This window comes from Lithobates pipiens, unplaced genomic scaffold (assembly GCF_037356315.1).
Source record: "Lithobates pipiens isolate NorthernLeopardFrog02 unplaced genomic scaffold, aLitPip1_a1.2 Scaffold_25, whole genome shotgun sequence".
NCBI lineage: Eukaryota > Metazoa > Chordata > Amphibia > Anura > Ranidae > Lithobates > Lithobates pipiens.
Window position 1 is genome coordinate 153,096,458 of NW_027507787.1, and position 15,412 is coordinate 153,111,869.

A 15,412-nucleotide genomic window follows, 5' to 3' on the forward strand; every position below is an offset into this window, starting at 1 on the left:
TCCATAAGGGCACATGGGCGCCACCCCCTCTCTCCAGCCACCCCCTCTATGACCAATGGATAGATTCATGCATTGCATAAATCTAGCCATGGCTTGGCATTTGCAGTCTAACCAGGTGTCTTAGAACAGAGAATATTCGCTGTCCTAACACTGAACTGCCTCTACGCCAATCAGGTTCTCGGGTCTGTTACCCATCACCTGATTGGCTGAAACGGCAGGCGCGGTGATTGAATGCCTGATGGGAGAGGACAGGAGGAGACTAGTGGAGGACACCACTCACTGCCGTCACCCGCTGCCCCACCATGACAGGGTAAGTGCCGGGCAGACGGCTAGCAGACAGGGGGGTCACAGTGGCGGCATTGGATGGCACAGTGGCTGTGTTTGATGGGCAGAGTGGCAGCATTTGATGGGCAGAGTGGCAGCATTTGATGGGCACAGTGGCTGCTATTGATGTTAAGAGTGGCAGTATTCGATGGGCACAGTGGCGGCATTTGAGGGGCACAGTGGCGGCATTTGATGGCACATTGGGGCTACAATTGATGGGTCTTTTTTCAGTTTGATTGCGCCCCCCCCCCCAAAAAAAATTGGCGCACCAGCCGCCACTGCTTTTTACATTTCTATAAAAATATTGTACCAGAAAAGGAGTACGTTTTTTGAAGGGGGCATAACGTTTATAGGGGCGGAGTTACAACTCCCACAGCCATATTGTTTGGGGGAGAGTGCAATGGTGAGATCTAATGGGAACTATTCATGCTTTTTATGCAAATCTCAGAGCACTTGGAGTGCTTGAAGCTTGTGAGTGTTTTTAATTCTTTTAACGCTAAGAAATAAATACTTTAGGCAGAGAGCATCATTGGTCCTATTTTTTGTTTTTTACATGCCATATATATCTCTGAATGGTGCCTGCAGTGAGGATAACCAGTACATTTGACTTAGATCTTGCTTGATATCTGATCTCAAAGATTGCCCTGAGGGTTGCAAAAAGCTCATTTTGACTTCATTAAATCTTTAGAAGTCAAAAATGGAGGTGAGCATTTAATTTACAGCACAAGGAAGGTGGATGCATGCATGACACAATAGATGCAAGACTTTGAGAAGACGTTGCACACTATTTTCACGTTGGTGGCTAGATATATATTTTGTAATTTATATGCCTAAACATCCAAAGAAATACAAGCATTAGCAGCGTCTTTTTTAAAAAGTCTCAAACATATGCACCCTGTGAGTCCTAGATTAATCACATCAAGACGGACTAGGTAGGGTTGTTGATGATCCAGATCTAGCCCTTGAGTCCCATCACCACACCAAATGGAATACCGCTCCCTGTGCATATTGAACTCGCCAGATCTTAAAGGTAAATACGCCTTAAGCACTGTGCCAGTTATATCAAAGGATCCTCCTCTCATCGGCAGATCAAGGGATGGATTACACCTTAACCACTTAAGGACCAAGCGTCTTTTTGACACTTTTTTTTTTGCTAGAAAATTACTTAGAATCCCAAACATTATATATATTTTTTTCATACACCCTCATTGCAATACTTTAAGTCATACCATATTTGCGCAGCGGTCTTACAAGCGCAATTTTTTTGGGAAAAAACCTGTCATGCTTCAAAATTTCGCCGTTCAAGGAATGGCGACAAACTTTGACCCTTAAAAATCTCCATAGGCGACGCTTAAAGATTTCTACAGGTTACATGTCTAGAGTTACAGAGGAGGTCTAGTGCTAGAATTATTGCTCTCATTCTAACGATCGTGGCAATACCTCACAAGTAGTTTCAACACCGTTTTTATACGTGGCTTGATTTGCATATGCGTTTGCTTCTGAGCGGTGAGCTCGGCAGGACAGGACGCTTTAAATTTCTTTTTTTTTTTCTTATGTATTTTAATTTTATTTATTTTTTTACACTGTACTTTAAAAAAAAAATTGGGTCACTTTTATTTCTATTACAAGGCATGTAAACATGCCTTGTAATAGAAAAGCATGACAGGACCTCTTAAATGTGAGATCTGAGGTCAAAAAGAACTCAGATCTAACATTTACACTAAAATGCAATAAAAAATAAATAAAAAAAATCAAATGTAATTTTTTTTAGCAAAAAATAAAAAATTCCCCTTTAGGACCATTGGGCGGAAATAATGTTAAGGAGCTGAGCGGGGTGCCATCTTTCCCTCACTTAGCTCCATGCCTATCAGGGGGAAGGATGCGATAGTCTCTGCCGCTACCGACGTCTCCGGTAAGCGGCGGAGATGACCGAAACACAGCGGGAGTAAGGGGGGCCTTCTTCTGCTCCCAAAAAAAGTGATCTCACAATGAATCCGTTGCGGAGACCACTTTTATCTGAAAGCCAGCTGCCCGCCGTTGTTGAAAATACAGGGTTATGGCGGCTATCTGCTGCCATAACAACGGTAATTAGCATCAAAGTACCGACGTACAATGATGGCGATTTGCATGTGGTCAGGCACCTTCATCCAACAGAGTTTGCTATCAGCGAGGATACTCCTCTCATTAGCAATAGCACCCATGTGGAAAAAAATTATCTCATAGCGTGATTCCAATTTATTAATCCAAAAACCCCCTGAACAATTGCACTTACAAAGTAAAAGTATTTAAAAACATGTAAACAATAGGTCACTCGTCAAGTTCCGTGTGTCACTCTCACCGCTCCTCAATGTTATTAGCCGCAGTGATTCCTAGGTTGACCTGCATACTTGATGACTGACTCAGTAGCCGTGTAGTTACGCCCTAAAGCGATTCGTCATTGACTTCGTCAGACGCCCTTTGACGAAGTCGATGATGAAATGCATTCACATACTTTTATGTGACAAATGGACGAAAGCATGTATCAAACATTCTGAATATTTCCTCCCTACTTTGCATAATACATGAACAAAAAAAGCTTGTTAAAGCCCCTTGCACACTGATCTTCTGTGTTCCCGAAATTCACTGTTGAACGGACAGGGCACTAAAACACCAGAACCACTCAGTACAGTGTTCAGCCCATCAAGGCACAGTCTTCCATAGACTTAGGCTGTCTGCAGTGGCGCTGGACCACCACACCTGTGCCAGGTAAAGCCACAGTGTGCAAGGGGCCTTAAGATGCCCAAAAAGGCACATACTGTAAACATGCACAAAATTGCATGCAAAAGTGCACAATAACACTTGAGCATAAATGTGAAATGGTCTTCACATCACAATAGAAGCCTTTGAGAGGTATAAGAAGCTGTAGCATAATTCTAGTGTTTTTCATAGACAAACCCAAAACATTTTGGAGCTACTTACAGGAAGCCATTTGCCGATATCTCCTGTGTGCAACCAACCATCTGCATCGACTGCCTCCGCTGTCTTCTCTGGGTCTTTCAGATAACCTTGAAACACGTTGGAGCCTTTGATACAGACCTGGAATATAATAATGCAAAGAATGATTTAAAAAGGAAGATCAAATAGATTACTTTGGCTACATAATTTTTCTGGCTTTTTTTTGTCATTTGCCTATCAAAGTGTTCAAATCATGAACATTCAGAGGCAGTCAAGCTGGGGAGGAAATGGCTAGATGATACTGGATGCCCTGCAGCCAAGAAATGAGGGAAGGTCTATCTGGCTTGTTGCAGCTGCAAATGCACATTGTGAGAAGCTCACAGTTTGCAGTGATATGAGTAAGCAGTTTCAGCACAGAAGAGGAGCCTGTGCAACTGTGCATAACTACAGGGAAGGCTGTAGGTCAGATTTAAAAGACAACGGTGAGGTTGCTCTTTTAATGCAGTCTATGTGCCCACTGGGGAGATTTCTTCTGACTTTCTATTCATCTGATGGGTGTCTGCCAGAAGTGGAAGGAAATCCTACTTTTATTTTTATTTTTGAGTTTTAGGCCCTTGTTATGTTTTCTAAGGGAATGTTCTACAGTTCCCAAAGACCAACTTACCTCTCCTTCCCCGTTAGAGTAGAAATAATTCATATCTGCTACATCCACCAGTTTCAGAAGATTACATGGAAGTGGAGCCCCAACATGACCTAGAAGAATAATAAGAGACATAAAATATTATAATATGGCATTCAATGTCATGAAGGTATATTAGGATATTTTTAAACAGATGTTCCATCCAAATTGAAATTTCAGAGATTCAAAGAAAGAAACTGTCTGTCTCTGTTATCCCTAGGGGATCCTATTGGTGATATTTCTGAGCTAAAATTCTTCGGTCTACACACCGTCTGTGCCAATTATGAGGGGTTCTTACCATACTTGAGCTGATGAGCGGAGTTCTTGAGTTTGTACTGTAAAGACAAGAGAAAGAGGCGCCTCTGAGTGCAGACTGTAAAATTCTTATTTAATGCACAGGTGGTTAAAAAAACTCACATAAGTAGTAAGTAAACAGGCAATGTAAAGATTCCAAACCGGAGGGGGACCCTCGATGTGTCATCTTTATCCCTTGCGCTGGGGGAGTCCTATCCGCTCCTGAGGGCTGTGTTAGATGTGCAGAGCCGGCCGATGTAGAGTAGCGGGCGTTAGTCCAAGGCGTGGAACGCACAAGGAACTCCGGGCAACGGGAGATGACGTCACAAGCTTGATAAAGGAGCGCAGCCGTCCTGTCATACACGGTCTTGCCAGCTCAGGAAACGCGTTGCATCCCCTGTGATGTCATCTCCCGTCGCCCGGAGTTCCTTGTGCGTTCCACGCCTCGGACTAACGTCCGCTACTCTACATCGGCCGGCTCTGCACATCTAACACAGCCCCCAGGAGCGGAAAACACGCCGATAGGACTCCCCCAGCGCAAGGGATACAGATGACACATCAAGGGTCCCCCTCCAGTTTGGAATCTTTACATTGCCTGTTTACTTACTACTTATGTGAGTGTTTTTAACCACCTGTGCATTAAATAAGAATTTTACAGTCCGCACTCAGAAGCGCCTCTCTCTTGTCTTTACGGTATTAATTGGGAACCAGTTTCAGTTTCCACTGGATGGCTGCCGTGTTTGGACTGTATTTTTACCCCCCTGAGAGTGATTAACCCCTTCCTTGTCGGATTTTAGACCTAGTTAAGGAAGGGCTCCTCTCCTTACTTCCACCCCTTTCACTTCCCATTCCCTCCGTCCCACTCCACTCCCCCTCTTGTGCTGATTGTATCTACAGCATTATTACTTGCAGCATTATTATTTTGCATTTAAAATATGTTTTTTTTTAAATATTGTTTTTTAAAAAATATTGTGTTTATTAAGTGTTTTTCAATTTCTTGAAAAATAGTGATAGGCGGGAGGGTGTTTTTATGAGCGCCATAATACTTGTATATTCTTGAGTTTGTACACCTGTTGTGCCCATTATGAAGGATTCCCACCATCCCTGTGCTTAGTTCCTGGGTCTGTACACCTACTGTGCCCAATATGAGGACTTCCAACCATCCCTGTGCTGAGTTCCTGGGTTTGCGCACCTGCTGTACTAATTTTGAGAAGTTTCCACCATCCTTGCTCTGGTTTTCCAGGTCTATTCCACATGTCTTTCAAATATGAGGGGTTCCCACCAACCCTGCTGGATTTTTTTATTTTTAATATTAGGTATAAAGTAATAATGAAATACACAAAGATGGCCAGGAAAACCCCAAATTCCCAGCTGGACAGGCACAGTGTCAGGAGCAGAAATGTCACTGTTGGTATTGGTATTAGAGGGAGGACTACTGCCCTTCATTGCTATTATGGGGAGGAATAGCGCCCCATTGTAATTTCCTTTTATCCCATCATTTCACATTGTACAACATTCAAAGATCTGCCATAATTTACCAGACGTCCAGTCTCCCGGCGTAGTGAATGAACATCCCGCTCCGCACTCCGTCTGTCCGTAGGCTTCAAATATCTGTGATTGGAACGATTAAATTGCATGTGAGAAGCTTGAGAGTCTGATTAGAAATTTTGTGTTGTGGTAATGCATGTGTTAACATGTTACTGCAACATGTGGTAACACATGTAACACAATTTGCTGCATTGAGGTGCTTTTCATTTTAATTGACACCCCAGCACTGACAGTGCACCTGCATTATAGCAGCAGCAATAAGCCCTAACACAATGCACATTACCACATGACACAACAAGCATTGACACATGTGAGTTGACGCAGAGCACAGGTGTGGGAATCCAGCCTGAAGCTTGATGTCTATCTAAAGCTAAAGATAAATATTTTGCAGTAGGGAAAAGTTACAACACCCAGGAAGCTTTTTGTCTGCATTCCATTTCCACCAGGGGATACTTCTTTACTTCTTGTTCCTGAGAAACAACAGGAAGTGAAAGAAAATCTCTCCAAAGTCAAGGGAAATTCCCAGTTGTCAGCATAACGGGTGTTCCCACTGGAAGATTTTCTCACTCTGTTTTGGTGGCTACTGTTAAATAAAAAAAAACATTATCCATCATTTCCTTTCATAGTGACATTGGTGACCAAGACAATCAGAGCGGGTGAATCTGCCTAGTAAGGACATGGATAGTATGCCAAGAAGAAAGCACCAAAAGCAGAATGTATAAAGTACAGATTTATTTTTATTCAGACTCTTGCATTGTGAAAAGCCAACATGTTTCAGGGGATCAAAGGGTCCTTCTTTATCAGGGTTTGGTACTGTTTAACTGGCCTGATAAAATTGTAGAGATCCTTAGATATAATTAATATGATCACCCTAGATCGCAGGTCTCCAATCTACAGCCCACAAGCCATATCCGGCCTGCTCTAAGACTTTAAATGGCCCCTGGATACGGTTATTGGGTCTGCAGAGGTCAACTATGGTCTACATAAGGGCAGAGGGACTCTGATGGGGACTCTGATATTAGGGGTAACTATGATCAGTACTCTGATGACAAGGGGGGACTCTGAAGGGGACACTGATGTAAGGGTAGGGTAGAGCAGTGTACAGTGGGTCAGCAGTGGGTCAGCAGGGCAGTGTGCAGTGAGTCAGTAGGGCAGTATACAGGGTGTCAGAAGGGCACTGTACAGGTTGTTAGTAGGGCAGTGTACAGTGGGTCAGCAGGGCAATGTACAGGCTATCAGTACTAGGTCAGTGTACAGTGGGTCAGCAGGGCAGCCTACAGTGGGTCAGCAGGGGAAGTGTACAGGGTGTCAGTAAGGCAATCTACAGGTTGCCAGTAGAGCAGTGTACAGGGTGTAAATATGGCAGTGTACAGGGTGTCAGTAGGGCACTGTACAGGGTGTCAGTATGGCAGTGGGTCAGTAGGGCAGTGTACAGGGTGTCAGTAAGGCAGTGTAAAGTGGGGCAACGGCACTGTACAGGGTGTCAGTAAGGCAGTGTACAGGGGGTCAGTTGGGCAGTGTACTGTGGGTCAGCTGGGTGGTGTACATGGTGTCGGTAGCGCAATGTATAGTGGGTCAGCAGGAAAGTGTACAGGGTGTCAGAAGGGCAGGGCAGTGCACAGTGGGACAGTGGGTCAGCAGGGGAGTGTACAGGGTATCAGAAGGAAACTGTACAGGGTGTCAGTAGGGCACTGTACAGGGTGTCAGTAGGGCACTGTATAAGTTGTTAGTAGGGCAGTGTACAGTGGGTCAGCAGGGCAATGTACAGGGTGTCAGTACTAGGGCAGTGTACAGTGGGTCAGCAAGGCAACCTACAGTGGGTCAGCAGGGGCAGTCTACAGGGTGCCAGTAGAGCAGTGTACAGGGTGTAAATATGGCAGTGTACAGGGTGGCAGTGGGTCAGTAGGGCAGTGTACAGGGTGTCAGTAAGGCAGTGTACAGGGAGTCTGTAGGGCAGTGTACAGGGTGTCAGTAGGGCAGTGTAGAGTGGGGCAGCAGGGTAGTGTACAAATAGCAGGGGAAAGCATGAAAGGTCAGCAGGGCAGTGGGGGGCACAGCTGAAATCTGGGGTGACCACAGCCCAATTCAGAAGCCTTCTAGATCCAGCCATTTCTGATGGGAACTTTGATGTAAGGGGGGGAACTCTGATGGGATTTTTTTTGGCCCATGAATGTACATAAAATATAGGATGTGTTCCTTGTACTGAATGTTTGGAGACCCCCTGCTCTGGTTGCTGGTTAAGCAAAAAAAAAAAAAAAAAAACTAACGAGGGTTCTAACCCTTCCTCACTCCTTGAGGAGAAAGGTGGTTGGGTTTAGGGGTTAGGGGAAGTTTGGTGTCAGGATTAGGAATTAGATTGGTTTGTTTTTAGATTTTAACATGCTTATTGCTTTGTCCCTGGTGCCACATCATATGCACAAATTGTGTAGTACCCCAAATACTAACTGGAAGTAAGCGATGGTGATGAAGGCTGGAACTGGAAATTACCTGACATCCCAGAGAGGCTCTTAGGAAGGACATAACATTCTCTGATATTGGGGCAGCACCCGTCACCATGATTCGGACGCGTCCACCCATAGTTTCCTGCGAATAGCAGAGAGAATATATACACAGTTAATGCTTCAGCTATATACCATAGACACAGAAGCACTGTAATCGGCAAAAGCCAAACCAAGATGCCCCCACCAAATTGTACAGGCTGTGCCTTTCAGACACTGAGACTGCTCAGATGAATCTAAAACAACTTTGATTTTGTCTTTTATATCCCTAATGTCTTAATTTGTGATGCGGAAACTTTTTTGTGATTGTATTTTTGTGCACTGACAAACCTCAAACCCATCCTGTAAATTAAATATTCCAAGATCTGAATAAATTAGTGAACTGCCTACAACTTCCAATTTATTTGAATATGTTAAATAACTGAATCCTCTCTCTTCCCTTCTACCTACTCCCCTCCCTTTGTAGATGCAGGCATATAGAGTTTCAGTCACAGAAAGATAATCTAAAAGCAAACAGCTTCTGCTGCACTCTCTCTAGAGACTTCACAATGACCCTTGTGTCATACGTGCACATGTATTAAAAGTTACTTTGTAAAGATATGTTTATAGGTAGTAAACTAAGTCATCAGTTTCAAAAGATATAAAACTTATAAAAAATAAAATTACCCCAGACCAGGGCTTTTTTCAGGGGGAACTTGGTGGAACTCGGTTCCTCCACCTCTGGCTCAGACTCTTTGGTGCCTGCTCACCACAATCACTTGTAAACACAGAAGTCTGGTTTCTGTGTTTACAAGTGACAGCTCTGTACCCTGTGTGTAACCCCCATGAACTCTGCACTCTGTATGTAATGCAATCCTGATATTTAATGCCCCTTTAAGACCCTTCTACTGATTGTAAAATATGACCACACCCACTATTTGATGTGATTTGGAGAGTGGGTGTGGGGGGAGGGGTTTAGTTGAGCTGCAGCACCTATTTGAGAAAAAAAGCCCTGCCCCAGACCATTATAATTTCCCTTTAATGTGTCTACAGACAGCAGATGGCAATCAGCTAAGCGTGCATTGATCAGCTGGCAACGTTTCTAATAAAGAATTGCTATACAAATATTTACATTTACCGATCAAAATTGTGGCCTAGGAAGGGGTGGAATTAGAGTGAAAAATTATAAGTTAGTAATCCATGCTAGCCGATTTTTTTGTCCCGGTGGCGAAAGAGCCTACAAACACATGATTGCTACCCAATCTGCCAACAGGTGGAAGTTCTGTTATATATGTAGATGGCCATGGAAGGGAGAACATTTGATAATTTGCATCTCTTTGAACTCCTTTAAAAATTTGCTGTAGGAAAACCCCTCTGCTTCTGAAATGTATTAGTTATGTACAGGATACACCACTGACCTGGACCTTCTTGAATATCAGTTTGTCCCAAATGCTGTCTCTCCGGATAATGCCCTTCTTCACCTCAGCAAACTTGCACGCAACAGCAAACTCCAGGAGGCGTTTCTTGAATGGTGTCTGAGCTCCACTTTGTATCTGGTGGGGTTTTTGGTATAAGGTGTTATCACTGAGCCTTAGACTGGCCATAAACAGCTTGAATATTGGGTGATTTCTGCTTTGACAAAATTCAAGCTATTGGTTGCCCAGAAAGCACCTGTCTCCACAAAAGTCGATTAAAAACTTCCTGAGCCACCTGGAAAATTATCGGCTGAGCAGTGACTGCATCCAGGGCTGCTGTTAGAATTCATGGGGCCCCATACTGCCTACCTTAATGGGCAAATTATATCTTCGCTAAAAATACATTAGAATCATTTATATATGACATATTTACTGGTCCCCCTCCTCCGCTTCCCTTCCTGAAACGTGCCCTTGAGTGCCCACAGCAGCTGCCAGCAGGAGAGGAGAGAAGCTGGCCAAACTGTTGAGAAAAGGGGCGCACGAGGGGCCTGGAAAGCAGAGGGATGTGGGGACGGATGCTAGAACTGCTCCCTCCCTTACAGCACAGCTGGAGGGAGGGAGCAAAGCCAGCAGCGCTCCAGGGGAAGGCAGAAGAGGATTGGTGTCTTTAGTAAGGTAGTACAGTTGGCCCTCCTGCTCAACAGGTGTCTGGGCCTCCCCTTTTGAACTGATTGGACCTGTACAGGAGGGCGGGCTCAACTGCCTTATCAGTGGTTCTGACTGCATCCTATGAGATGGGTGTCACATCTGCTGAATAAATCAGCTGGTAGTGAAGATTCCTTCTGATTAATTTTCCCTTGCCCAGTCACAGGGCTGAAAAAGAGAAAATCAGGCTGTGTATTGCTACTTTTAGGCTACACAGTTCTCCAAATTCATAGAGGAAAGAAGGAGGTCAGAAAGAGGCAGAAGGAGAAAAGGAGACGGCCAGCAGTAGGACAGATAGATGGAAGACTGAAGAACAGAGGGAGGTCAGAAAGACAGAAGAAGGTTGGAAGGAAGACACGCAGGGGTGAAAAAAAAGACTAAAGAAGGTCAGCAAAAGGACAGAAGGAGAAGAATTAGGTCAGAAGAAGGACAGAAGGATAAGGAGGTCAGAAGGAGGAGGTACATTGCAGTGCGACTCAGCACAGTGCACTGCAAACAAATGGAGCAGCTCTAGGTTGCATTGCAGTGTGAATGGGGCACATAGGAAACACTTGTTTTCTGTGTGTCTTTGCAATATTTTACAATGCAATAAGACATCTGTCACAGCAGTATGTGTGAATTCAGGCTGAAATAGAAATGAAAGCCTAAACATTTGTGCATACATATTAATAACATTATAAATACCTTTTATTTATTTTGGTTAAGTAATCACATACCCTATGTTCTCAGCTGAAAAAGAAGCTCAGAGAACCAGGGGAAGAGAAACAACAGAACACTGATCTTCCCAGTGAATGGCTGTGCAGGGGGCACCTAAATGCCTGAAGCGTTATCCTTCTACAAAAAATCTTATACCAGAGCCTCTATTGCTTTCAGCCTGAATTATTATTGTTTTTATTCATTTATATAGCTCCAACAGCTTGTGAAGCCCTTTACAATATAAAGGAAGACAGTGCAGTTACAATACAATAGAGGGTTAGGGAATAGGGAGGGGCCAGTGGTACAAAAGGTAATAACTGTGAGGAATGAGCTGATGGAAAAGTTAAAAGTTCAGTTGTTAGGTGGAGGCGGGATAGGCTTCCTGGAAGAGATGAGTTTTCGGGGATAATCTAAGATCACAAATACACTATTAGATTTTCTGACGATTTTTGTCTTCATGTTTACGAAAACCATGTAGTGCAAGGGCCTGCCTGATTGCAAACAAATTGAAACTCTTAAGGTTTGACCTCATATTATATGGTTTTGTTAAATCTGAAGACAGAAATCTTCAGACAATCTAATAGTGTGTATGGGGTTTTAAGGTGGCCAGAGTACGAGAAAGACAGACTGAGGTAGAGAGTTCCAGAGGATGGGAAAGTCTCTGGAGAAGTCCTATAGATGAGCTTGGATAAGGAGACAAGGGAGCTAGAGAGCAGGAAGTCTTGGGAGGAGCAGAGAGGACGGGTTGTGTGATATTTGGAGACAAGATTGGTGATGTAGCTTGGGGTCAGAACTGTGAATGACTTTGTATGTTGTTAGTATTTTTAATTTAATTTGAATGTAAGTGTTTTGCCAGGTCAAAGGCAAATGCCCTCACTGCATTGAAACTAAAATGATCCTGTACCTTGTCGTAGATACGGTTGAGTAGTCTTGGCACAGTGGGGAACACTGTTGGCTTCAGAACTTTCATATCTTCTGTTAGTAGACGTATGTCCCCCTGGAAAAATCCTACTTTAGCTCCAGCGCAGAAGACCACCGTCTGGGGGGGACAAGGAAAAAGGTGTCAGCATGGAACATAGAGGAGGAAGGTTCACACAATGGTGAGACCCAACCAATACATTTGCCATTTAATTTTCCAACTTGTACTAGTCAAAAAAAATCTTATTTGTTCCTATGGGCAATATTTTATCTTAGTAAGGAGCCATGATAACACCTGTCACCATACACAAACACTTCTCAGTTTTAAAACCAGCTTATGTCCTTAATTGTCATCCCAATAGGGGACAAAATCACAATTTTAGTGAACCAGGGAATGGATACAAGTTTCTGGAAGATGTCCAATCACATCTCTTTCCGCCCTAGCTGGATTTCAATTTTTTTCAATCATGGAGTTTCAGCGGCACATATGGGCGATATCTAGAGTGGTCTGCATGCAAATACAGCCTGCCTAGAAAAGCCCACTCGTCCAGACTAACATCCACCCCTCAAGGTATTTTGTATTTGCATAACTCTCCCCAAGAGGCAGACCGCTACTTGCATTGGGGGTTGAGAGTTCTTTAGAGCAGTACTGAGGCAGGGCACTATGATGTTTTCAGGAAGTTATGTACAGCAGTGGTCATGAACCCTGTCCACAGGGCCCACTAAAAGGCCAGGTTTGCAAGATAACTGAAATACATCACAGGTGATATCTTTTGCTGCTCAGTGATTGCAGTATTCTAGTCTTCATCTCCCCAAGGTAATGCATAAAGCCTGGCCTGTTAGTGGGCCCTAAAGACAGGGATGATGACCACTGATGTACAGCACCCTGTTGGCTCCTCCTGCCAACCATGATCTGCCTGCATTATATAGAAGCACAGAGATCCAGTAATGACATCACTGGGTGTAAAAAGGTATGTAATATAAACAGAAAAGGTTTTATTTTCATTAGGCCTCATGCACACGAGACGCAGTTAAACGCGCGTTCAGATGCAGTTGGACAGTTTTTTCAACTGCACCTGAACTCATTCAATGTTATCCTATGTGTCCATGCACACAGTCTCGTTTTTTTCCGTTTATATGCAGTTGCGTTTAATCTCGTTTTTCCAGAAGCAAAAAAATGCGTTCAGAAACAAAAATTTCTGCGTTTCAGACGCAAAACGCGGCTAAACGCGGCACCTGCGTTTAGCCGCGTTTGCGTTTATATGCGTTTTTAAAGGTGACCTTTTTTTTTACATTAAAAATCTCAAAAATGATTGCAAATGATGAAAAACCTTTAGAAAAATATTTTAAACAATTGCAATTGCAAGTGGACAATCCACAACTTGTGGCAAGTGACGTGGCAAGTGGACAATCCACAACTTGTGGCAAGTGACATGGCAGGTGGCAAGTGATGTGGCAAGTGGACAATCCACAACTTGTGGCAAGTGACGTGGCAGGTGAAGTGGCAAGTGACGTGGAAAGTGACCTGGCAGGTGACGCGGCAAGTGACTTGTTAGGTGACGTGGCAAGTGGAAAATCAACAACTTGTGGCAGGTGACTGGCATGTGACGTGGCAAGTGGACAATCCATAACTTGTGGCAGGTGACGTGGCAAGTGGACAATCCACTTGTGGCAGGGGACGTGGCAAGTGACGTGGCAAGTGGACAATCCACTTGTGGCAGGTGATGTGGCAAGTGATGTGGCGAGTGGACAATCCACAACTTGTGTCAGGTGACGTGGCAAGTGGACAATCCACAACTTGTGGCAGGTGATGGGGCAAGTGATGTGGCAAGTGGACAATCCACTTGTGGCAGGGGATGTGGCAAGTGACGTGGCAAGTGGACAATCCACAACTTGTGGCAGGTGACGTGGCAGGTGATGTGGCAGGTGACGTGGCAAGTGACATGGCAAGTGGACAATCACATCTCGTGGCAAGTGACGTGGCAGGTGATGTGGCAAGTGACGTGGCAAGTGGACAATCCACAACTTGTGGCAGGTGACGTGGCAAGTGACGTGGCAGGTGACGTGGCAAGTGATGTGGCAAGTGGACAATCCACAGCTTGTGGCAAGTGACGTGGCAAGTTGACAATCCACAACTTGTGGCAGGTGACGTGGCAGGTGACGTGGCAAGTAGACAATCCACAACTTGTGGCAGGTGATGTGGCAAGTGACGTGGCAGGTGATGTGGCAAGTCACGTGGCAAGTGGACAATCCACAACTTGTGGCAGGTGATGTGGCTGGTGACGTGGCAAGTGGACAATCCACAGCTTGTGGCAGGTGGCATGGCAGATGACGTGGAAAGTGGACAATCCACATCTCGTGGCAAGTGACGTGGCAGCTGACGTGGCAAGTGACGTGGCAAGTGGACAATCCAAAACTTGTGGCAGGTGACATGGCAAGTGACGTGGCAGGTGACGTGGCAAGTGATGTGGCAAGTGGACAATCCACAGCTTGTGGCAAGTGACGTGGCAAGTGGACAATCCACAACTTGTGGCAGGTGACGTGGCAAGTGACGTGGCAGGTGACGTGGCAAGTGATGTGGCAAGTGGACAATCCACAGCTTGTGGCAAGTGATGTGGCAAGTGGACAATCCACAACTTGTGGCAGGTGACGTGGCAGGTGACGTGGCAAGTGAACAATCCACAACTTGTGGCAGGTGATGTGGCAAGTGACGTGGCAGGTGATGTGGCAAGTGACGCGGCAAGTAGACAATCCACAACTTGTGGCAGGTGATGTGGCAAGTGACGTGGCAGGTGATGTGGCAAGTCACGTGGCAAGTGGACAATCCACAACTTGTGGCAGGTGATGTGGCTGGTGACGTGGCAAGTGGACAATCCACAGCTTGTGGCAGGTGGCATGGCAGATGACGTGGAAAGTGGACAATCCACATCTCGTGGCAAGTGACGTGGCAGGTGATGTGGCAAGTGACGTGGCAGGTGATGTGGCAAGTGACGTGGCAAGTGGACAATCCACAATTTGTGGCAGGTGACGTGGCAGGTGATGTGGCAAGTGGACAATCCCCAACTTGTGGCAAGTGATGTGGCAAGTGGACAATCCACAACTTGTGGCAGGTGCCGTGGCAAGTGACACGGCAAATGCAAGTGTACAACTGCTCTCTATGCTGCTGCTGCTCACTCTGATCAAAATAGCAGAAATAGTTTAAAAAAATGCTTAGAGAGCTTGGGGAGGGTCTACATGATGTTATCTTTATAAACGCGTTTAAACGCAAACGCGTCTAAACGCGGCATGCAAACGCGGCAAAACGCGCGTTTCTAAACGCGCGTTTCAGCTTTTTTTTAACAGAGGTTTCATCTGCGTCTCGTGTGCATGAGGCCTAGCATATTGAACAAGGAAAGGAGGAATGAGGGAAGGCAAAATATAAG

At 44.9% G+C, this 15,412-nt stretch overlaps 1 protein-coding gene across 1 annotated transcript in view; it reads right to left on the reverse strand.

Moving 5' to 3' along the window:
• Positions 1 to 15,412, reverse strand: part of ACSL5 (acyl-CoA synthetase long chain family member 5) — an 85,185-nt gene that overhangs the window by 20,909 nt on the left and 48,864 nt on the right. The window contains exons 12-17 of the mRNA XM_077455042.1: positions 11,977 to 12,111; positions 9,675 to 9,809; positions 8,267 to 8,362; positions 5,770 to 5,842; positions 3,923 to 4,011; positions 3,283 to 3,399 (exon numbers count right to left, since the gene is read on the reverse strand). Of these exons, the coding sequence (XP_077311168.1) occupies positions 3,283 to 3,399; positions 3,923 to 4,011; positions 5,770 to 5,842; positions 8,267 to 8,362; positions 9,675 to 9,809; positions 11,977 to 12,111 (645 nt within the window). The remainder of the gene's footprint in view (positions 1 to 3,282; positions 3,400 to 3,922; positions 4,012 to 5,769; positions 5,843 to 8,266; positions 8,363 to 9,674; positions 9,810 to 11,976; positions 12,112 to 15,412) is intronic.